At 43.4% G+C, this 24,527-nt stretch overlaps 2 protein-coding genes across 4 annotated transcripts; both read left to right on the forward strand.

Annotated features, from left to right (window-relative positions):
* The first annotated feature begins 2,367 nt into the window (after positions 1-2,367).
* On the forward strand, positions 2,368-17,932 carry LOC100384859 (uncharacterized). Of its 3 annotated transcripts, none has more exons than XM_035964971.1 (17): positions 2,368-2,569; positions 2,648-2,806; positions 3,193-3,320; positions 4,466-4,583; positions 5,143-5,223; positions 10,181-10,293; positions 10,407-10,448; positions 10,524-10,664; positions 10,749-10,833; positions 10,911-11,053; positions 13,430-13,594; positions 13,671-13,742; positions 13,859-13,967; positions 14,902-15,294; positions 16,029-16,363; positions 16,450-16,556; positions 17,492-17,932. In XM_035964971.1, exons 3-17 carry the CDS (start codon positions 3,204-3,206, stop codon positions 17,502-17,504), a joined length of 2,034 nt encoding a protein of 677 aa, XP_035820864.1. In that variant the 5' UTR covers positions 2,368-2,569; positions 2,648-2,806; positions 3,193-3,203; the 3' UTR covers positions 17,505-17,932. The 3 variants fall into 3 exon arrangements, with proteins under 3 accessions (XP_035820864.1, XP_008668516.1, NP_001313329.1); NM_001326400.1 differs by having other exon boundaries at positions 2,432-2,554; positions 17,492-17,880; XM_008670294.4 differs by lacking the exon at positions 2,648-2,806 and having other exon boundaries at positions 2,368-2,554.
* A 2,000-nt stretch (positions 17,933-19,932) lies between these two features.
* On the forward strand, positions 19,933-21,000 carry LOC103645804 (auxin-responsive protein SAUR36). Its single transcript, XM_008670524.2, has one exon. It carries the CDS (start codon positions 20,061-20,063, stop codon positions 20,616-20,618), a length of 558 nt encoding a protein of 185 aa, XP_008668746.1. The 5' UTR covers positions 19,933-20,060; the 3' UTR covers positions 20,619-21,000.
* The last annotated feature ends 3,527 nt before the right edge of the window (positions 21,001-24,527 follow it).

The following is a 24,527-nucleotide window of genomic DNA, read 5'->3' on the forward strand; positions in this document are numbered from 1 at the left end:
TGTTGTAGAACACTTATGTGCATAAGTATTTGCCATGCAGAGAAGTCTCCTGATAATCTAGATATTTATTCTTGCATAATCTCGACAAAGAGTGTAAAATTTATTCCACTGAGGGTTAGATGTACAATATACACAATTTTTTCATGGTCAAACTGTCTCAAAACTGTGTCGATGCCGCCTGGTAGACAACATAGGGAACGATGTGATTAAATAGGCGGGACTTATACCAAGGAACAACATGACATAATATGGTCGAGTCATGCTTGTTTATCGTTGACAAAGGATACGATCCTAACAATGGGCTGCCACAGGACGACACATACACAGCGGCGCAATACGCGACCAGGGTTGCAATGGCGTCGCCAAAAGTAAGGCATCACAACGGGCAGAGCACGAGCGTCGAGGTGAGTGGGAGTAGTTTGTGAGCTATGTGGCGGGTTCTAGCTAGGACACACAACATGATTTAATGGTTGGAAGCATGCATATAAAATATGACCTGAGCATGTTAATGGAGTGGTTCGTGTTAGTAACGAGTGCCAAACATTTTGATGGTCTTCGAAATCAAAGAAAACATATCTCAAGTAACCTTGGTCGTCCAACTGAAGACGGAAGTAGATAAATTGTATCAAATCCGTTTAACTTCATCTCTAGAACGTTTAAAGTTTTTAAATGCGTAAGGCATGTTTTTTTGGACACGATGAGTATGTGTGATTTTTAGAGTTGGTTGATTGGTACAAAGATAACAAAAAACGAGAAATGCTTTTAGACGCGGTTGAATTGCAAGATGACTTCTCCTAGTATTCAAAAATATACTGCAAGATATTGTGCAGAATAATTTATACATATGATAATGTGAGAGATCGGAAATAAAAAGTTCTCCATTCTTATTGATAAGTCGTGTGACATATCCGCGGATGAGCAAATAACGGTAATACCAAAATCTGCCAGTTGATTATAACCATTTCATGAATGGAATGTTAGCTTAATCTTATACAACCGAATTCTCAATTTAGATATGTTGATGTTAAATAGAATGTCGTACTGAAACAATTTCTTACTTTACACCATATCACATATACTATATCTAAAGCATTAAAGGTAGTTTTATTTGACATCTTAGACAAATATAATTTATATATGTTTAGGATACAGGGATATGGTACGATGAAGCTTTAAATATCAAAGGTGAATTTATTGGGCTATAGAAAAAAGTTTTTACGTGAGAATCCAAATACTTCCTGTCGACTGCTTTGCCTATTGGTTGCCGTCAGTGATTGTTTCTATTTCTATTTATTGCTTGACTATGAATGATTACTTTGATTAGGAGTTGATGACATCGGCAGAGCCGTGGGATGAGGTGCCCAGGAGGATACCGACGATGTCTTGCTACCGTGGGTGACACATTTGCAGTGGTCAACGATGTGCCGAAGCTAGAGCAAAATTAAGGGACATATTTACCATGTGGATTCATAAAAATATTATAGACATGCATATATATTAAAAATTTTAATTTTAGTTTCTAGAGGTTACATTTGTAACCATAAAATCAACATAGATTTCCCCTAGACGATGCTGAATAACACCAAGGAGTGCATCACTATTCATTCTAGGTATGCGACGACAATTGCGCCACCTTCACCGCGTCCATCTCACCGAAACTCTAGCAGCGACTACAGATATGCGACAAACGTTGTCACTCCTCGAGATGATATGACTGGGGATGAGAGGGATGGTGTGGCGGGCACCGCTTGTGCTTTGCTTTCATCTTCCTTCTATTTCTTTCTTTCTTGCGGATCACTTTTGAATAAGAAATTGCGGGGAGGGATGGAGGCGTAAGGGCACGCATAACTCTCAGCCTTTGGATCGACTATCCAAATACAAGAGACAACTAAGAAACGGCATTATATCCCTAGATCATAAATACAACCAAAACACTATCTATAAAAAAGTTATATAAAGATGGACTCTTCGTGAAGAACTCGTCTCTTATTTTTTTCCATTAGCCTCTAAAAACTTCTCAAGATACATCTTGTTTAACTAGTCAGTTGCCCATGCTTTGTTACAACTGTTATCTATCACACAAATAGTTATTAAAATATTTATTCAAATATAATTATTGTTTATTTATAATTACTAAGATACATGTGGTTTGATGGTTGACCCCAAATTTTTGGAGAGGAAGGAGTGGATTCAAGTGCTCGTTCTGTACTATTTTTTATGCAGTGGTTGCACGAGCAGGGTCGGATGTTAGACAGGCCTGGTGCATAGAGCGGGTCTAGAGTGTACACACGGAAGATAAGTCATATAGCAGTATAGAATTCTAACAGAGTAGTATATTCCGGCCTTCTACTGTGACCGCTGCCCGATTGGAAACGGACGACCGCGTCCTTCTGGGCGGATCCGAATTGGGCCGGCCCATCAGAGTATCAGACGATCACCTCCCCCACCATTCCTCTTTCCTGCCCTCGTCCGTTTCCGCATCGGTGTATCTTCGCCCCCGGCGAAGGCGCTATCCTCCCGACCACCCGGCGGTGCCGGTACGCCGGTAAGGCAGGTGAGGAATCCGTAGGTATTTCGTTCTTATTTCACTCTCGCCCGCTGGCCCGCTCCTTATACCCAACCCTAGCCTCACTCGATTCATCCCCAGGTTGCCAGACCCCGCGACCCCGATCCCGATCGGTCGCTGGCGAGGCGGCGTGACCTACCCCGGCTCATCCTCTCAAGCCAGACGGTCTGGCTGCTGTGCATCCCCGTTTTGGCGGCTACCTTACCTCTGGCAAGGCAATCCCCCCTCACCCCTGGCAAGGTAGTTCCCCCTCCGACCCTCAATTCTTTTTGGATCTTCTCGGCACAGTAGGTCCTCGGTACTCCATAGTGACTCGTGAGTTCGATATTACACTACATAGGTGACTCAATAGTCAATAGGTGACTCGTGAGTCCCAGACTACAGATGACCATATCAAGTAGAGATTCAATTGTTCCATGTTGTATTACTTTAGTGAGTACAGTTTAGTTGTGCATCAGCCAACAATTGAGTAATGAGTTTTGTCTTGATTCTCGATGTCGGCAATGACATATTTGCGATATCGTATCGGTTTTTGGTTTTGGATTCTGAACTTATTTATTTGGTAAAAACTAAAAAACAGATCATATGAACTGACAGTTGCTGTTTGTAACTCTAAATTTCTTTAGCACGGGAGAACATGGAGAGTGCTTCAGATGTACAAATGCAACATCGTGCTGAAGATTCCGAGACTACAATTGAGATCAAAATCAAGACATTGGATTCCCAGACATACAATTTGCGTGTGAATAAATGTGTAAGTTGATAATGAACATGTGACATGTATCTCATAAGCTGGCTATTTGTATATTTACTCTACATAATTACACGCGTGTTATTTGCGCTATTACTTGTGGTCTTTGGTTGAGAAGCTTAGGGATTTTCATGAAAGATTTGTCAGAAATATTGCGCTTTATGAATTACTCCCTGCATCCCAAAATAATCGTTCGCCTAGGTTTTGAGGGGAAACAGATGGCAAATGCTGCTGCTGCCCCCTATATATTCTGTGAAAAGACTGACATGCTCCACTTCACGTTACAAGGGATAAGCCTCCATTGGTTTTCTTTACCTGTTTTAAGTTGATCTTTTATTTCTTTGGTTCATTCCACAAAGTTCTGGCTACTTCTAGCTAGCGCCGTACATAGGAACTGAGCCTCTTTGTGCAACAAAATTCAAATCACTAACGTGCAAATAATATGAGATCGAGGGAGTATAAATAATGAATGACTAGTTTGCTCAAATTTCCCTAGTCGCTTTTATAATATTCATCGTACCCAATGTTTAATCATTTTTGTGATGTAACTTGTTGATCTGAGGCATTTGGAGCAGCACTTAATTCCATTCTGTAAATTTCAGAAATATTTAAATGTGCATGTAAGTTTCTTATATTTTCTACTCATTGGGATATGGTTGGATGTTCCTAAAATTGTGTTAAATTAGCACAAAACAATATTGATTAACTTCTAATCACTGTTTCTTCTTATAAATCAAAAACTGTTTGAAAGTTCAATTGTTATGTTGTAGCAAATTGCTGTGTAAGTAGCTAGCTTGTGGTTGTTGGAACTTGGTAGCAAATAGCTCTGATAGTTTTGTCTGGGGACTTGGATATTTTTGTGCACATGGCCTTATGTGAGGCTGCACGCTAGGATAACTACGCAGTAGAGCTAACCCTTAACCTTGGCTAAGATCACAAGAAATGAAAAACCAAAATAGTTTCTTGGTGATTATGGGTTATAACATGTTAACTTATGCACTGTTCTTCCAGGATTTACTGTTTTGCTGGTGAATAGTAACATATATTTGTATCTGCAGCTTTGAAACTATAGGGTACATGAAATATTTGACATGCCATTTTTTGTTTGTCAAGGGAAACCACATGTTACTCTACTGTCCCATTTGCAGGTGCCAGTTCCTCTGTTGAAAGAGAAAATTGCTACTGTAACTGGAATATTGTCTGAACAGCAACGCTTGATTTGTCGTGGGAGAGTCTTGAAGGATGATGAACTCTTGTCTGCTTATCGTATCCTTACCTACTTAGTGGTTCCTTCTATTCTTTTTTTTTCTGTTTGTGTTGTGAGATTTTTTTACTCCACCTACAGATTGCTCTATGTATTTCATCGGTCGATTACATCAACCACAGTAAATACTAAATAATGCCATATTTCTGAAAATTGCCTAATTATCCAGTGTTGGGGCTTAATAGTTAACTAGTTAGGGGCCCTTTGCAATTGCAACGACATACAAAATATTCGACAAATTATTAGTGCACAACGATTACATTAAAAAATGGATTGGATACAAATGAACAGTGGCTCAACCGCATCCGTGTTTGATTTTTGTAAAGATGTAAATCAGAATATGGATATCCTGAAATATGATTTAAGCAAATATCAATTTTATGTATTAAAAAATCTCACAATTCAGCTGAAAGCAGAATCTTGGTAACCTGTGTAACGGAAAGATAGAGATGACAGTCCATTCTATGAATAGCATGGTTAATCTCAATTTGTTTTGTTTCACTTGAACACTGACATCAAATATTTATCGATTGCATTGGTTTTCCTTAACAACATTTTTAGATGTCGAAGATGGTCATACATTACATCTTGTTGTTAGACATCCAGGCCAGTCAGCTACATTTGGAAATGCAGCAACCGAAGGTTTGTAAACTTAAGAATTGTAAATTTATGGAGTTTTGTTAACCAGTTTTTTCTCTCGAAAAGCGCAGGAGAACTACACCCATTATATATTAAGAAGAAACAAAACGGGTCTATAGGAGACCCAAGTATAAGACCCTCCTTATGGAGGCCAGAAACAAGAATACAAATAACTTTCCAAAGGACACTACTCAACCCCCTAAGCATTAGGCAGCGGTGCAGCCAAAAAGGATAAACCTTTGGCTCCTGCAATTTGCCATTTTTGCCTTTCCTCATCTGCAGACTTGAGGAGAAGAGTGAGGTTTAGTGAAAGTTGAAACTCCATCAAACACCACTCTATTCTGATGCTTACAGATCATCCAGGCTCCCGGAATGAAGAGAGAATCCAGACCTTTCCTAACCATACCAGAAACAATAGCTGAAATTCTCTCCCACCAATCCAGAAAATAGATAGCACCCGGCTGAGGGGCTAAACTGTGCAGATCAAACTTTCTCAGCATGATGTACCAGAAGTCTCTTGTGAAAACACACAAGACACCACCAAGTGGTTGATGGTTTCAGGTTCTTGGTCACATATAGGACATTTAGCTGGATGATTCATGCTTCTTTTTGCCAATCTATCTGCAGTCCAACATCTGTTCTGAGCCACCGGCCACATAAAAAACCGACATATAGAGGGGGGCCATGATCTCCAAATCCTTTTGTGATGACCAAAGAAGCTTGAGCCTAGAAAGAGGCCATTGTAGCCAGACCATGGTAAGGGTGTGTTTGGTTTGGCTTTTGCCCCCTAAAAGCCAAACCAAAGGGCTGGATTTAGGAAGCAGTTTTTTTCTAAAAGTCGACTTTCTCGCAGTGCAAAACTGAAAGCACCCTTGGACCTGCTTTTAGTGGCTTTTCGGATGGAACTGTGAAAACATATATCGAAGAACTTTTAATGGCTTTTAGTGGTTTCCACCAAACGATTTTTAGCTTTTTAACAGCTCACAACCCACAACAGCTTTTTTCACAGCCACAGCCCAACCAAACAGACCCTAAATATGTGCCCATAGTCACAATGTTCCCGAGTCGTCAATGTCGAGGGACGGGGTTGAGGGTCGACAAATGGAAAAAGTATGGTACGAGGTGGTATACCTCTTCGGGAGATGAATCTTGAATTTGGTACATGAATCTGAGTATGATGGGTCGATGATCCCAGACCGACAGGTAGATGGGCATGGAAAATTAGGGGGGAAATCTACCGTCAATCTAGATTCCAGAAAAATAGAGGGAGAAAACTTTATCTCTTCATCTCCCGTCCTGTAGGGCCGTGAGTCCCATACTCCTGTCTCCCCGTCCGTTCGAGCTCAATCCTACCGTGGTGATGGCTACGGCTGCGCACAACCTGTGGCAACGACAACACCTGTGGCGAGGGCTGTGCTGTGCACGGCCTGCGGGGACAACATATGTGAGTGAGGGCCATGGCGACGACGACGGAGGCGACAACGACGGTGGCCGCGATGCAGCGACGGAGGCGGTTGCGCCCACGGTCGTACGGTGACAGCGGATGCACCCGACTCGTTCGTTCTCTCGTGCCGGTACGCCCAATGCCTGTGCCTCCTTCCTTCATCCTCTCAGCGAATCCGTTCAGGACAACGACCCCTGGTGATCCCGACCCACGTTTTGGGTCATCAATCCTGGGTCACGGGATGCCCTTCGACCCTGAATCTTGTGACTATGTATGCGCCTATCCTCAATATTCGGCTGCGCTACCAAGTCAGAGAGAGAATCCCAGAGATACAGATAATCTATCAGAGCTCCCTTAATGTCTGCAATCCGTCTTCTGTTCAGTAGGGCCTCTTGCACAGTTCTTCTGTTTATTATTCTTTTTGGGATTATGCTAAACAGTCTTGGAGCAATATCTGAAACCCTTCTACCATTTATCCACCTGTCTGTCCAAAACAAAGTGTTGGAACCATTGCCAATCTCAGTGGTTAGGACTGCAGAGAAGAAAGATTCGGCTTTACTGGGAACCTGTATTGGAGGTCTGCCCAAGGCTGGGTAGGATCTGTTTTCTTCAGCCATAATCATCACATGCGAAACTTTTCTTATTTTATCAATGGCATCAATAGCCCATTGGTGGAAATCAATAGCCATTTTCACAAATACTGACATCCCAGTAAGGACATGCTGCACAAGAACTCTTCTGCCTGCCCTGTTCATCAATTCTGTCTTCCAGTGTGGGAGATGATTAGCAATTTTTTCCACCAGGGGCAAGACGTGTTGCTTGGTTAATTTGTGCAAAGAAAGAGGAAGGCCCAAGTATTTGCAGGGAAAGGAAGAAATTTCACATGTCAACCTGTTTTGGACCTACAAGATGGTCTCATCTGAGCATCTGATAGGGTATACATTAGATTTTTTAGCATCGTTGTGAAGGCCAGAGGCATCACCAAAAAGGTTAAGAATATCAAGAGTGGTGGAGATATCAGCATCAGAGGGGTGCAGAAATAAAGCCACATCATCGGCACAAATAGAGATTCTATGAAGCTTCTTTTTTCTAGATAATTGCTGCAGCAATCCTGCTTCCTCAGCCTTGGAGAAAAGAAGATCAAGAACATCCATGGCAAGTATGAAAAGCATTGGGGATAGGGGATCTCCCTGTCTAAGCCCTCTTCTGTGCTGAATCTTTTCTTCTGGACATCCATTGAGAAGTACTTGTGTGGTAGAAGATCCAAGAAGCCCACAGATAATATCTCCCTAAATTTGTCCAAAGCCCATTTGCTGCATTACTTCAATTAAGAAAGGCCAAGACACAGAATCAAAAGCTTTTGTTATGTCTAATTTGGAAACAAGTCTAGCCAAATTTTGTTGGTGTAGCAGCCTTGATGTCTGTTGCACAAGCATAAAGTTGTCCTGAATAAACCTTCCTTGAGTGAATGCACTTTGGATTGGAGAGACCATACCATCTAATCTTTTAGCCAGCCTGTTGGCAAGGATCTTGGTGACCAATTTAGCAAAGCTGTGCACCCGACTGATTGGTCTGAAATCTTTAACCTGGTCAGCCCCCTCCCTCTTTGGAATCATTGTGATATATGTTATATTGAGTCTGCTCAGATTTGAAAATTTTCTGCTCCATACTGCTGACATTGCATTTAGCACATCCCCTTTGATAATGCTCCAACACACTTTATAAAACCTCCTAGTGAAACCATCTGGCCCTAGGGCCTTATCAGTTGGGATAAGGCGGGAGCTAAGCATCTTGACAGTCTGGGGCTTACCGTCACCTTTAATAGGGTCTAGTCGGGCCTGCCAGCCATCTCCTTTGTTTTGTTTCGCCTTATATGCTGTTGGAGAGGAGGCATGGGTGTTAGGATCTTGATGATCAGGTCCAGTCTTTGTTTTCTGCCCTCCAGGGCTTTGTATTTCGGTCCATTTTGGACATTTCCTTTCTTAGTATAATGATGTGCAGCTCTCTTGCGCGTTCGAGAAAAAAATGGTTTCCATACTTCCTGCTCTGCAAAAGGTGAGTCCAGATCAGCAAGGTTACGTTTTGGTAGACCAAGAGCCTCAAGATCATTAGATCTCTCTCTGGCTTCAGACTGACCAATGAGGTTAGTATAGAATTGATCTACCGCGGCTGCTTTTTCAGAATGATTGGTAAGGATACGCTCTCCATCCCTTAACTTGACCACCAAATTCTTCCTTATCTAGATCTAGAATCAAGACAGCATCTCTTTTATGTTGAGGTAATTGAATATTGCTTTCAAAGGAAATACTTTTGTTCCTGCTGCCTGGCAAACCTGTTGAATTAAATTGTTAACATGTTTTGCTAGCATCATCAGGCTTTTCCTGTCTCCGTATCTCTCTGTTGTTTGGTTAACATGCAATAGAAGGGTTTGGTGGCTTACATCCTTCGAGAAATATTTTGGTCTTCATGGCATGACCATCAAGTTCTAGTGTTCTGGTGTCCCACAAGAACCAGTGGAGAATCCCGTTGTGCTGGAACAATTTAGCATGTGGAGGCACCGAGGCAGCTTCTAAGACAAAAAAAAAAACTCGACCTGCGGGGGGTAAGACAGCCCCCGGGCATTGTATTAAGAAGAAGACCTTCTCACACAGGTCGAGAAAACCCCCGAACCCCTGCCCCACCCATACACAACGGCATCGAAGCCCATGTGAGAACGACCACGACCGGAGCTGAGCCTTAGACCTGTGCTTTGGCGTGGGACAGACGAGGGGATTTTTTTAACCACAGCCTGAAATTCGCTCCCACGGGGAGTCGAACCCAGGACCTGAGGAGTGCTACTCAGACCACCTAACCAACTTAGCTAGAGGCCCTTTCACAGCTTTTGTATTCAACTAATAGTGTCTTACTCCCAGTCCTCCCAGATATGCAAAGTATTATCAGTGTGTCTGTTTTCTTCTAGTAACACACAATTTAACAACGCCTTAGGGTTTAGTGTTAATGGGTTTGCTGTCCAAGTCATTCTTATTTTATTTACTTCTAAGTTTACACAGTACAGGCCAGTTTTTAAAGGAGTTGCCTAGGCGTCCAGGCATACCCGGCTCGCCTTGGGAAACAGTAGTGTCTTGTCACTTAGGCGTCCATGCGTGCCCAACACTCGCATGGACGCCTAGTCATCTTTTAAACACTGGTACAGGCCATTAAATCGATATAGTAGTATTCACATTTTTTTATCTGCAATGTATTCTATTTTCACCTTTTGTGATTTAGACCTTTCCATTATGTTTTATAGTTTGTGCTATTGACTTAATATATCTGTATGTATAATCAAACACCCTCACTATATGTTTTGCACGTTCATTCACGCCCACTGGTGAGGATAGCCTAACATGTCTGGACTGAGCATTTGTAACATAATACCATATCGACAGCTACATTTTTACGGTGCATCTTCCAAATATTCCATGTTCACTTCTGGATACTAACTTGTATGCACTGTAAATTGGTACAATTTTACAGCTAACACATCAAATTCTGGCCGTCGTCATGGGCCCACAGTGGCAAGAAGTGTAGTACTTGAGGCTGTTAATGTGGATCCTGGGAGCAGTGAACTCCCAGCTTTTGTTGCGCAGGTGAGAATAATTTTCTACATGCACTGTGTTCTGTCCCACCGTTCTTTTGCTGAAAAATCTATAAGTTTGACATATAACTTGATTGTGTTCAAACTTGTCTTTTCTTTTGATAGATTCTCCAAAGTGTGCTTGGAACAATCAATGCACAATCTACGGTAATCCAGTGATCTTAAAGTAATTTTAGATTGTTTAGATAGAAACTTGTTTGAAAATAACTTCTCTGATGCCAGGGTACACCAACATCTTCTGACACCGGATCTTTAGATCCTTCACAATCTTCCATCCCAAATACTATAAGAGTTGAACTCGACCAGCAACAAGCTCCTCTGCTTTTTCAGTCTGAACCCGCACATGAGTCATCTCAACCAAATGTAAATATCCATCTGATTGTTGTCACATGCTCATCCTGATTTCCCAAAGGGATGTGTTTAACTTACACATTTCTTTTGTTGTAGGTCATCCCTGATGCTTTGACAACTATGTCTCAGTACATTAACTTTATGAGGGACTCATTTAGGAGGGAGGGCTTTAGTCTTAATGGTCTGATTTTAGTCTTCTGTGAGCTACAACCATCATGTAGTTTGCTTAAAATTTACCTCCATTTCTCTTTTCTACAGGACAAACAGAGGGTAATGTGGAAAACAGAACTGCAGAGCCTGAATCAGCTTCTGTGCTTGGGCTTCATAATGCATCATTGCTAGCTGAAAATATGCACTCTACTAGGCAAATTATTGTTGAACAGGCTGGTGCATTGCTGTCTGTAAGTCTCATATTTCAAAATCTTGCTGGTTCCAATTAGCTAATCTTAGTTTATCTTCTTACCACTTTATTTAACGTATTCTGTTCATTGCTATTGACTTGATGATGTTTGTGTGTTACTTGATCTTTGCTGATAGGAAACCTCATATATTTCTGACAGTAAACATGTAAATTTGCATTTGCTGCTATTTGAATGTTGTGTGTTATCTGCATTATTACTTTGGTACTGCAAGATTTGTGTTTTGTAGATCCATGGACCCTCAATTTCCATCTTTTAAAATCCAGTCACCAATAGTAGGATCAAATCGGATGCTCTACAGTGGCATCCAATCCAATGATTGCAAGTCGCCTGGTTGCTCCCCAGGATTGACCAGGTGACTAATCGCGATTAGGCGACGACCAGGGCGACTAGTTGACCCCTAGTCGTCCTAGACCTTTTAGACTTGTAGTTACACTTATATAGGTATATACATATATAAATATACCTATATACATTATATAAATTAGAACAAACAGCTACATAAACAAAATAGCAGTTTGCAAACAGAGACATAAGTACAAGTCACTACTCATCAGTCATCACTGGCTTAGGATTACGACAGCAACCATCCGGGAGAGGGGGGGGGAGCAGGAGGAACCTTGAGATGACGAGCTCATCAAGTCAATGGTGCTGGAGTAGCCGCTGATATCTGGACTGGAGCAGGCGAGCAGCCAAGCAGGCAGAGGGGCGCAGGCGCCGTTGAATGGAGCAGGACAGCAGGGGGTGCAGGTGAGCAGCCGCCGGTGCTGGAGTTCTGCACTTCTAGGGCAGCTGCAGGTGCTGGAGATCTAGGGCACAACTGCCGATGCTGGATGTCGGGCAAAAGAGGAGGAGGCACAGTCGGGCAAAAGAGGAGGAGGCACAGACCAGACTGGGTTGTGGCGGCTACGTATTTGCAGAGAGGCCAGGCTAAAAGATCCTATAGATGGGCCGAAAATAGCCCAATACTAAAACCCTAGTCGTGGTGACCAGGAATTATTAATCGGGCGATCAGTCGCCCTAATCGACGACTGTTCGGACGACTAGGACAACAGACATGCTAATCGAGTTGTCCAGCTAGTCGAGTACAAACAGGCGACCAGCCCGACTAATTGCGATTAGTCGGACGACTTGAAATCATTGATCCAGTCTACCTAAAACCCACTGGTTTGTACGCAATTTTGTGTACCATACTACCATGATGTATTTTATATATTGAAATAATATAGAACATTCTTGTTGTTGGAATCTGTAGAAACTCTGAAAGAACAACAATAGGGCAACACAGTTAACCATCTCCCTTCCGAAGGTTATGTATGAAGGGGAGGTGTAATATGGGCTCTTTGTTATCCTTCGTATGCATGTGTGACAAGTTTGTCATTCAATCCAAAGCTTGATATCAAATAATTTATAAACAGTCCAAAGCTTATACGTCCTTATATGAGCAATCAAAGATTTAGAATATTTTGTGATCAAGGATCTCGTTCCAAACACAAACTTCGGTGTTACTATACGTTCGGATGCTCTCCGGAGGTGAGAATGCAACAAACAGGATGTTTGTGAATGGCTGATTTCTGCAGTGGTTGCACTGTTCACCTATTTATAAGGTCGAGTCAAATCCACGTACATTTTCGTATAAAATTACACGTTTGTCCCTCCCTATTACATAGTCACCCTTCACATTTAAGGGAGTGCAATAATGTCATTTCACTGCACAGACGTGTCACACACGTCTTCTTTTTGTAGAGGCTTCTTATCTCTCCCCTTCTCTGAAGTACTCTTTATCGACTCTGAAGCTTTGCCTTCCATACCTTCGGCTTTGTGCACCTTCGACTCGTTCACATGTTCCAAAGCTTTTCAAAGAGGGCGATGATCTTCCTTTGGCCTTGATTGGCATCCTTCACCTGAAAAACCATGTAAACATTGATTTCATCAATTTGGATTGTCGGCTAGAGACCTCCCCAACACTTATCAATTTAAAACAGAACATTTACACATGATGTCTCTGGTTATTTTTTTAAATGTTTTCCATCGCCTATTTGGTCAACATTTCATACAAAGGAAGCAGTGCCGTGTTGATCATGACTGAACTATGTGAATTGTTTAATTTTGGTAGCAAAGGGTAATCTGTTAGTGCTCAGTCCAGAAATTGGAGCATCCATGTGCTCATTTGAGATTTTTACCGTAGCACTTCTATACGAATAAAAAATAAATAAGTGATTCCCAATGTACGACTCATGTAATTTTATTTGAAGTTTGTTTGCATCCATTTAATTCTCTGCTTATAAGTTCTTGTTATTTTCAATTGAACATCTCTTAAGTGTACCTTGAAGTTAATACCCTTGTAAAACAATCCAGCAACTCTCAACTCAGCTGGGAGATCTAGAGAATGTAACTGATTCTGCAATACGAAGGGACATTCAAAGTAGTGCAGTTCGCACGGGTTCTCTATTTCAGAACCTTGGTTCTTTGCTTCTGGAACTTGGGCGCACCACAATGCTCCTGCGTATAAATCCGTCATCTGTAGGTTTTCCTGACAGATATTATTATGCACTATTGTATTGATTTTGACTTTGACTTTGTTGTACCTTCTTTTCAGTCAGAAGCGGTTGTAAACTCTGGACCAGCTCTTTATATATCTCCATCAGGGCCAAATCCTCTTATGGTTCAAGTGAGATTTTAGAATTCACTGATAACAAGCTCTCCCTTCACCCCCCCCCCCCCCCCACACACCACCACACATGCGCGCACACACACACACGCAGTGTGCTAATTTATTTTGTTCAGCCTGTTCCATTTCCAGGAAGGTCTGTCCAAATGGGTACTTTGTTTTCTAGTCTGGGTTCACAAGGATCTGTTCTACATCCGAGAGATGTTGATATCCATGTCCGCACAAGTGAGTGATGCTATTGTTTTCTATTTGTTAAAGTTTTTCTCTTGAGATGGTATCATCTTCAAGCATGCATCACATTTCTTTGAACGAATTTATGAAAAAGTTGACCACATCATGTCTAAGTATGCTGAACCATTGCATATGGCTTAACTGATTGTTTTTAAAGATTTGTCTCAATCATAGTTGTAAATTTTGGATTCAGTGTGTAAACTAATCTACAATTCTAAATAGATAGAAATGTTTTCATCTATAGCATTTCAAGTGAACTTTTCATCTATGCTACTGGGCTGTGTCAATGTCATGTAGGACCAAAGCCTGGTGGTATGGATGAGAATTGCTCTTCAAGTGGTGTTTTTTTGTGCAAATCCCACAAATACGTACAATGATTGTGGGCATATGCCAATAGGAAGTTTGAATGTTATAATGTCTAACAGGTGATTGAAATCTTGGAGATGTAAGGTTTTGATATTTAATTTTGGATGATCTCAAACTGAGATCTCTGGCATACTTTATAAACCAGAACAATATGGCATGTTTGTTCTACACCTGATCAAACACTGGATCGGCCCAGGCCGAATAAATGTTGGGTCTATCAGGCTATTTATTGGTGTGTTTTGGGCTTTCCTACTTTGGGTCGTGGTTTTTCGGGTTGGATTGGGTCATGGGTTGAAATCCATGGCCAGAACCTGACCCGATGCAGTGACGGGTTGGTTGGCCCATGATCAGGTCTGCTTTATCCCTAGAAAATGATAAGTTGGGGTTTTCAATTAAAAATTAGTCAGTAAATTTTAAGAATTAATAGGTAACACGTTTAGACCTTTTATGAGGATTGTTGTACTAAATGTGATGTATCTTTGGGCTGCTTTTCTTGAATTCTTATTTATCCTGTTGTTACTTTGGTTATGACAGTTGTTAAATGCATCTTTTTTGTTGTTAGGTGGGTCCGTGCCTGGAGCCAGTACTAACCCAAGTGATTCAGCTGGTGCGCAAGCGCATCAAAATGTGAATAGGCCAGGAGATGCTTCGCATGCAAATATTGGTGAAGCGTTTTCAGGGGTTGCAGGTGGCACTCCTTTTTCAGTTGAGTCCGGAGTTAGACTATTGCCACTTAGAACAGTGGTTGCCATGCCTGCTGGCATCAGTCGTGCTCCATCAGGGTCGTCTAGTGGTGGGCTTGGTATTATCTATCCATTTCTCACTAGGGTTCGACAAAGGGCAAACACTAATGGTAATGATGAAAGGAATGGTCAATCTCCAAATGAATCGGCTCGTAGTAGCACCCATCTTAATCAGCAATCAATTCCGCAGTCATCTCAAACTCATGAAGCAGGTCAATTTTTCTCATTACCATCTTTTTCTACCTTGTTTCAATGTGTCACACATTCAATAAACCAAAGAGTTTCTATTAGGGCCTCAATAGGGTTTGGGCTGATAAGCTGATCTGGCAGTGACTTATTTAGTTATCGCCTTATCGGACTGATCAGAATAAGATATGTTCTAGATTTACTTTTGAAAGAAACTTCCGTTAACTGATTACTTGATTCGAATTGCTGGCACCCATTATATAGGCAACGTGATCCTGCATTCCTGCCATATTATGGGATCCTGCGACTTAAACAAATGTGAGGTGCAGCTGAGTAAAAAATATGATACGATTGGTTTGGGCCGTTTGGCCCTCATTTTGAATTCTGAAAAGCTGCCCATCTGGTTTGATATTATCCGAGTACACAAGCTATGTACTGAGACAGTGCCATAGTCTTTATGATATTCTGTTTTTTAATTAAATTTGGATAAGTTGTATATTGAATGTGGTCATTAATACTTAAAAACTCCACATTTATTATTAAAGTCTTACACGTATCTGGTTGTAGTTTTTTCCAGCTTTTAATCTGGTAAATTATTTGCTGGTTTATTGGCAACTGACGTTCGAGTACTCAGATTGTAGTTGTACACATGCTTCTACATCATTTGTGCTGCCTTTTCTTGGTCTTACTCTGTTTTCTAGATGACTTTCTCAATGAAAGCTGCGGCATTATTGAACTATTCTTCATTATGTTGTTACAGGTAATCTGAGATCTCCAGTTGATGTCAATGTTGGAGATGGCTCTGAGACCTCACCTGGGCAGCAGAATGGTCTGGTCACTCTCTCTCAGATAATGGACTTTTTTGGATCAATGCTCCCAGGCGAAAATGTTCGAGGAAATACTTCAAGCCAGCAACCACCAATGGCTTCCACCGAGCAGGGAGAGGGTAGAAATCTTGCAACACCAGAAGTGTCAGGAGCCAGTGAGGAGGCCCTACGCTTTGCTGGCATGGTCAGACAAATTATGCCATTTATCTCCCAAGTTGAAACACAGAATCAAAGTGCCCCACCAGACAGCAGCAGCACACCTGCACAGGCAATTGCCGCTTCTGCTCGTGCTTATTGTGTTTATTTAGTATTTTTTAATCATTTGATTGGCTTCTAACATTGATACTGGATCAGGCTGCATCTGGGAGTGCAGACAGAGCTAGGGATGTCCCAAATGATTCTACGAGTTCCCGTCAACATAACCGCGACCAAATTGATGAGCCTAATTCTAAAAGGCAAAGGTGTGATACTCAATTGTCTTTTTAAATCCACTGCAGATGCTTTTCTTGGATATACTTGTTTAATCTCTGAACAACGATTTATATGGGTTGAAATGGTACCCTGAGTCCGAGCGTTTACGTTTTTTAGTAGTCTAATTGAAAATCCTAATGCAACGTTGAAATACTACTGCAATTTTCAAATTGTGTACTTGTCAGTACTGATCGAAAGTTGACCTTGGCCTAATAATTGGATAAATGTTGTACTACTTCATTGTCCCCCTTGGAGCCATGGTTTTGCTGCTTTTAGGGCTTGTTTGGTTTGTGGCTAACTGTACCCCACTTTGCCTAAGGTTAGTCGTTCGAATTGAATAACTAACCTTAGGCAGAAAAGTTAGGCAAAGTGTGACAATTGAGGTAACGAACCAAACATGCCCTTAGTTCTTTAGGGCTTGTTTGAGAGCGAGAATACTAGAGGATATTAGGGCCTGATTTGGTGACTGTGCATCCTCTCCATTTCCGTGGTCACCATTTTAACACTCCAATTTTTGAAGGGATTTCTATTTTTCTAAGGGAAAATGAACTAATTCCTCTTAGTAAAATGGAAATCCCTTGTAAAAATGGGGTTGCCAAACTAGCCCTTAGGACTAGTTTGGGAACTTCATTTTCCTAAGTGATTCCTATTTTTTCGAGGGAAAATGAACTAATTTCCTTTGAAAAAATGGAAATTCCTTGGTAAAATGGAAGGAATCGTCCTGAATAAGAGGGGGGATTTAGCCTCTCTAATACCCTCCGGTTTTGTGGCTCCCAATCTAGTCCTTAGAGGAGGGGATTTTAGCTCCTCAAATCCCCTTCGGTATACTTGATCCCAAACAAGTCCTTAAGTGCCAGTCTGTGCCACTAGATATGCCAACTTATATTTGTGGACAAAGAATTTACCTCTGTTTTTTCTCGTGCAGAACTAGTGACTGATTGGAATCTACTTGTGAGCTGAGAATCTTGCCAGTTCTTGATTTACCCCAGCGGATGATCAAAATAAGGACTTGAGACAAATGGTGGCAGTATTGAGACAAAAATGGATTAGCTGTGGTATATACTTGGCACTGAGGGCACTAGACGAGGCACCTATGCCTTTTTTTTTTGAGGGGGCGCATCTTATAAGCTGTTATTTTTTTAGTGCAACGAGCATACATGCTGCTGGCATCCAATCCCCAATATGTACAAGTTTTAATTCAGGTTGTGATCATTTACGCAACGAATCAAAGCCTCCGCTCTGGTCATTGCCGTAGCATACGGAGGACTGACGCAATCAATCATATTGTTACGAGAATGTATAGCTTAAGATTGTATGTTTTTTTTTACCATCGCTTAAGACAATCAGAGCATATAGTTCATGCTTATTATAGTATGATCCAAATAGGACTAGTAGTATTGTTCATGCTTATCATTAGCATTGCTTAAGAGCTTGTTTGGGAGTAAGAGAATTAAAAAGACTAAAATCCTTAACTATTCATTAGTCTCCTCAATCCCCTTGCTTGAGCTTTTGGGAGCAAGATGATTGGAGGGGAAGGAGGATTTTGGCCCATCAATTTCCATCCGCGCGAGAACTAGGGCATTGTGAAGCTCTACCAAACAATTAAAAAACAGCTCCTATTCTTCAAGAGCTAAAGCCGATTTTTTGTTAGGAGGCAGAGCATAAAAAATGTGGCTTCCACTCCAAACAAATTATAAAACGGCTTGGGCTCGGAACTGTTTTTAGGAGCCGGAGCCGTGAGGGTTTTATACGACCAGACCGATGGATACGAAGCCCGTGCTGCATGGCTGGACCAGCACATCGGGTCCAGGCGGCTGGCGTGTGTAGGAACCGCGTGCTTTGCTGCTGCCTGGATGGATTTGAGACTTGGGAGTGCTTTTGGCTGAACGAACCGAGGCGATCCCCAGTTGGGACAGGGCAGGCTGGCAGAGGTCAAGGGATCTTGGCTGCACCAAGCTTATTGCTACTAATGGAAAAAAGAAGAAGATTTGACAGCCAAGTCACCAGACAAGGGAGATCTGTGGGCAGCTAAGGCGCCTATATTTGACTCCATTGATGCAGGCACATCGTGTTCCCCTACTCCATCGATGCTAGATGCCGGAATCATCCCAAACCTAACTTTCTACCTAGCCCATCTGTTTAGTTCGCATCAACAAGGATTAAAAATCAGTAGCCAACCTTCTTGGCCTCATAACTGTCAGATGACGAGCAGGAAAAAAAATTTGAAAACAGTGGTGGCAAGCAGCAACAATGGTTGATTATATTCTACCCATAAGTCTTTTATTGGTTAAAAACTTTTCATCCAATGGATAAACGAGTATTAGAACATTCCGTTGTCACTCATACCTATTAACCCGTGGGTATAAAATACCTAGTACAAACTTGGCCCGAAAACATAAACCTGGGCTGCAATCATCCATCTTCTTTTGACTATTTAACAACCTTTTGAGCAATAATGTCATTGGAGGCTTAACAACTATTCGACGACCATGTAATGGAACATGTATTATGTTATGTGGTACTATCCTAGTGTTGCTGTTTTATCCAATTATCTGTGGTTATATTGAATGATTGATTCAATTATGCTAGGATTTTTATAATGGAATTTATTTCTCTCTCTCGTGAGTATAGGTATGAGATAGTAATACTCGATGTCAGTGGGTATATTAAACCATTGACATGTCTAGCCTCGACCAGCTAGCTGTATGGATGTAAATGAGTCATCCACGACTATCTATCTATGTCAGCAGACCTGGAAGCAGAAGCAGGGCGTTGCACTCTCAAGTCTCGTCAGGGAAACCCCTGGATGGAAAGCTTATTGAGGTATTACAGATTCCTACATGAACAAAACCAGAAAGGCTGGAATTAAGGTATATATAGGTGCGTATAGCTAATCAATGAGAATACAGGCATAGGATATGCCCATATGCAAAGGATAAAGAGGTTAGGAGGGATCACCCTGTAACCTTCCATCCTTTTAATAACATCAGTAGGCACCAGCTCCTTGGTGCACTTTTGAAGGCTCTGAAAAAGAACGAAACGCCGTCGCCCGTCCAGCAGGCAGCAGGGCAGGCAGTGCTGGCCTGGCCCTGGGAACAGAACAGCGACCATTCGAAGCCCGTGGTGCAGTGCATGCCTGGACCTGCAAATCTGGCATGGCGCCTAGCGGATTTGTGACTGTCAAGCGATCGAGCCACCCAACAAATAATTAATTATAATGCGCCTGTCTGCCGAATTCCAACCAGGATTGATTAATTAGGAATTCCTAGCTATGGCACCGCACGAGATATAAATAAAAGCCCTCAAAAAAATTCTCAGAGCTGTCGCTATATATCTCAAAGTAACCTTATTAAACTTTTACCCGTCGCTTCAGCGAGGTATACAGTCATCAAACATACGTCACCATATATAGCCCTTGTTCACGTTCGATATATATAGCCCGGCCTTGTTCATGGCCGACGCTCACCACGACCTGTCTCTCTCTCTCTATATATATGTATATGTCCACCACAAGGTCCACAGCCTCGACTGCGCAACTGCGAGCCTCCACAGCAAAGAGAAGCAAAACCACCCAACAACCCGGCCGCTCGAGCAGCTCCAGCTCCAAGCCTCCAAGCATCATGTGCAGGGTGGCGTTGACGATCCCGTCGCTCGTCTGGCTACGGCGCGCGCTGCGGCGGTGGCGGTCCCGCGCCGCGGAGGCGGCATCGTCCTCCTCTGACGCCGCGGTGCCGGCGGGGCACGTCGCCGTGTCCGTGCAAGGCACGGCGGCGGCGCCGAGGCGGTTCGTGGTGCGGCTGGCGCACCTCAGCCACCCGGCGTTCCTGGAGCTGCTGCGGCAGGCGGAGGAGGAGTACGGCTTCCCGGCCGCCCCGGGCCCCGTGGCGCTCCCCTGCGACGAGGACCGCTTCCTCGACGTCCTCCGCCGCGTCACCTCCTCGGCCTCGTTTTCCTCCCATTCCTGTGGTCCGGTGGTGGCCGACCGGCGCGCGCGCGGCGACGCGCGGCCGCTGCTGCGCGGCATGGCCGTCGAGAGGAACCTCGTCTGGTGACCGCGACGCGTGCGAGCGAGACAAGCCGGCAGCGGGAAAATTGAACGACTCGCATGGTGGGCATGCAGTTCGTGCCCCTCATACGATCGAGTGGGGGGGGGTGGCGGGCGTCCTCCTCCCGTGCCCTACGTGAAGACGAAGGCCGCGAGCGTCGAGCGAGGCTGCGAGGGCAACAACTGCAACCGGGGAAGCTAGCCACGGGGCAGCTAGTCTTGTAGACTGTGCTTGGAGGGAAAAAAAATTTGGTCCAAGATAAAGAGAGCGTACGTGAGGATTATATTCTTTGATTTTGGTGGTGTTTTCTTCATCTCTGTAATAACCCAACAATTAATCCATCGTGCAAAGTAATAAACAGGTCATTGTTGTCTTCCTCCGAATGAAATATATAATTGGCAATGAACCGGTATTTGTCGTGGTTTATATATACTATATCCGTTTCGTTTTAGTTGTCACTTGATAGTACAAAATTAAACTATCCAGCAATAACTAAAAAAACGGAGGGAGTACATACATACATGCCAATGACCTTGTGTAAGAAGGCTGTGACATGTAGGTTACATATATATCCTCCTCCACTTACAGTGGCTAACGCAATAGGGAAGTTGGAATTCGATCCTCCAGCCTGATGATGTGCACGTACACATCGCGCAGAGAGCAGCGCGGGCATGTGCCCGACAATTTGTCCAGCAACGTCGTCCGGGCGGAACATGTCAGGTGCTGCGGCAAGTCCGGAACGCCCGCATGCTCCCAAAGCAACACTTGGCGTGGCGTCCTGATCGACCCACGTTCGAACGCACCACCGTATCCTCTCGCCGATTCGCCGCTCGCCACGTAGCCCATCCCGGCAGAGAGGAGGATCCGGCGCCGGTCGCCGGAGTGCCGGACGGATTCCGGCCAGTTGCACTGCACCTACGGCTGGGGCGCGAAACGTGCGGCGCGAGCCCCGAATCTTTTCTCTGTAAGAAAGATGATGGCCCAACCGAATTTGCGTCGCCTTTTGGCTGCCGTTACTGGATCACATCATCATCATCATCTATCGTCTAGCTGTTGTTGGTGTTTTTATTTAGCAGGATCGGAGGTCTTATTTTTAGTCTAGAGTTCCTTTTTTATTTTCTTGATCGGAGGAGCTTAATATATATTACTAGACTTGCATTGTATATATTATATATAAGCTTGAAATCTGTGGAAGGACCAAGCAGGATGCATGCACCTGTCCCGTCGTCCTTCTGGTGCTCCGCTGTACGCATTGTGACTGCGGCCCAGTGCCCAGTAGTACTCCACTACCATTCTTTTTTTAATAAAATTTGTCTATCTAGAGGAGCAGGAACCCTTAAGTTTCTGGTTCAGCGTTGATTCTTTTTCAGTGTGAACTGTGTGTGTAAATATATCTATATATATATATATGAATCTATCTATCCCTACCTAAACAAAACCGAAGGGGGAGAGAGAGAGAGATGTTTGATGCTAGGAAGCATGTTTTATATGGCGTATATATGTAAATGGTTTGAAAATTGGGCAGATCGAGGTCGTATAGGGATCCCGTGTGCGGAGTCAGCAGCTACATGCTCCCCTCCCACGGCGCTACATGTGTTACCGTCTGAGTCATCATTATTGCAAGCTGCAGGGCATCTCCGCCGCCATATACAAATGCCACACACACTGCGACCTCTCAAGCCAAGCGTGCCATGGGTGACACGTAGAGGCAGAGAGAGAGAGAGAGAGCATCTATAGGACAAGCTAAGGGCGTGGTTTGGTGCTGTGTGATTGGCGAATTAGGCCCCCGGCTCTGTTTGTCCGATATATCCACATAGAAATATAATCCTAGCTAGCTGATGTTCCCTTCCCACCTCCCTCTCTCTCTCTCTGTTGGGTGGTGCAGCATTTCGGGATGGGCGAAGATTGAAGGGAGGGTATACGCTATCATTTGATTTGGTTAGGTTTGGTTAATCATTTTGATGAGCAATCATTTGTCGTCAACAAATTAATGCAGGGGTACTATACGTGCTAGATATTAAATACGTAAAATCATTCTAAATGTGCACCTCTATCTCGGTAAGTATAGGTAGAGTAAGGTCCAGTTTGGTTTGATTGACTAAAGATTAGTCTCTCTATTTTAGTTTCATTTAGTCGCTAAATTTGTTTGTTTCGAAGATATATATATATATATATATTATATATATATATATGCTGTCTAGTACGATGGTGGTTACCTTGGGAATTCGGAACAGGACAAATAAGTCCATTTAGCACCGAGGACACATCATATCTGGGTGTTGCACGTAGTACGTACGTGTGTTAGCCGTCCGTCCGTTTGTATATATATTAAAACCCTAATGCGATACAGCACGAACGAACGAACGAATGCATGCATCTTGACAGCCTGACAGTTTGTCCTTTTTCCGATTAGACGACGTAAATTCCGGACAGTACAACGAAATTAGTGTACGGTGCACTTGAGCAGATATAGAGCTGAAGAGTGTGACGACGATCGATCGAGTGCAATGATATATATTTCAATATATCTGTTTCTCTGTTCTACCAGCTTCGTCGCTAGAGAGAGAGAGAATAAAGGCAGGAAAGATGATGCAAAGGCGTCGCCTACTTTTGTTGCACGCGCGCCCTGCCGATATATCGATTCTTTCTTCTTCGGCGCTGTCTGACGAGTCCTTAATTAGATGATGTTGACATGAATCGTTGGAAGTACCAATAATACCGTAAACCACGTACATGAAGTCATCTACAATTTTGATTCACAGCTGATTTGATATGCATATATTAATCCGCTCGATAGATAGCAGAGAGCTGAAGAGCAGGCAAGGACGCCGATCCGTATGAAGTGGGGTACTGTCTGGCTTGCTGTGCATACGTTCAAATTTTGATGCTTCCTGTTCTGCCATTCTACGATTATAGATGTCCAAACGGGCCGCCCGGCCCGGTCCGGCCTGGGCCCGGTGAAGCCCGGCCCGTTTTGGGCCCGGCCCGCCAGGCACGATTAAAAAACCAGGCCGGGCCGGCTAAGCACGCGGGCTCAATTCCTTGTCCGAGCCCGGCCCGCAACGGGTCTAAACGACCCGTTTAGCACGAAAAAAGCGGGCCGAAAAGCGGGCTATGCGGGTCGAAAAGCACGTTTTAGTGTAAAAAAGCGGGCTTAACGGGCTTAGAGCTAAACGGGCCGTGCCGGGCTAGCCCACCTTGCCTAATTTCCTGTCCGAGCCCGGCCCGCTTATTCGTGCCGGGCCGGCCCAGGCCCGCATATAACCGGGCCGTGCCGGGCTCGGACCGGGCCCAAAAAACGGGCTTCGTGCCGGACTCGCGGGCTTCGTGCTTATTGGACATCTATATCTACGATATATACTCGTCGTTTTCAGAGGGAACGCAGAGGTCAGAACACGTACGCTAGTATAGTATAGTATAGCCACCAAACATCGCAGCACGGTTTCCGGGGATTCCCTTTTACCGTATACATCAGATACAGGACTATGGCTCTATATCTGTTCACCTGAAGTTGTATTTTCATATTGGAGTTTTTTTAATAAAAAAAATGCAACAGACAAGGCTCCTCCTGCTGTCCTGCAGAGCTCAACAAGCTACCAATGCAAGTATATACATACACCGACTGTCCTCTGCAGGTGGTACTGTCTGCTCTCTGTTGTACATACGTTAACAAGTTGATGCTTTCTGTTTCCGACTGGCCTCCTACATACGACGACAACTTCCGTTTCAGAAGGAAACAAAACAAGCGCAGGCAGGGGCCTATAAACATTTCTTTCATTACCAGGATATATGATTATTATTATTATTACGATAACGACACAGATAACCCAGATGAGTTAGGGGGTGAACCAGAGAAGCATTTGCTTGGGTTCTTTGCAGTTCGTCTCACCTTTGCAGTTCGTTCTCTGTTGTCCT

Source organism: Zea mays, chromosome 2 (genome assembly GCF_902167145.1).
Source record: "Zea mays cultivar B73 chromosome 2, Zm-B73-REFERENCE-NAM-5.0, whole genome shotgun sequence".
Taxonomy (NCBI): Eukaryota; Viridiplantae; Streptophyta; class Magnoliopsida; order Poales; family Poaceae; genus Zea; species Zea mays.

Bases quoted from the DNA above. Each gene is read 5' to 3' on its own strand.
- LOC100384859 (XM_035964971.1), top strand. From the start codon at position 3,204: ATGGAGAGTGCTTCAGATGTACAAATGCAACATCGTGCTGAAGATTCC. The intron at 10,294-10,406 runs GTGAGAATAATT...TTCTTTTGATAG, and splicing joins TCCCAGCTTTTGTTGCGCAG to ATTCTCCAAAGTGTGCTTGG. The intron at 13,968-14,901 runs GTGAGTGATGCT...TTTTGTTGTTAG, and splicing joins TGATATCCATGTCCGCACAA to GTGGGTCCGTGCCTGGAGCC.
- LOC103645804 (XM_008670524.2), top strand. From the start codon at position 20,061: ATGTATATGTCCACCACAAGGTCCACAGCCTCGACTGCGCAACTGCGA.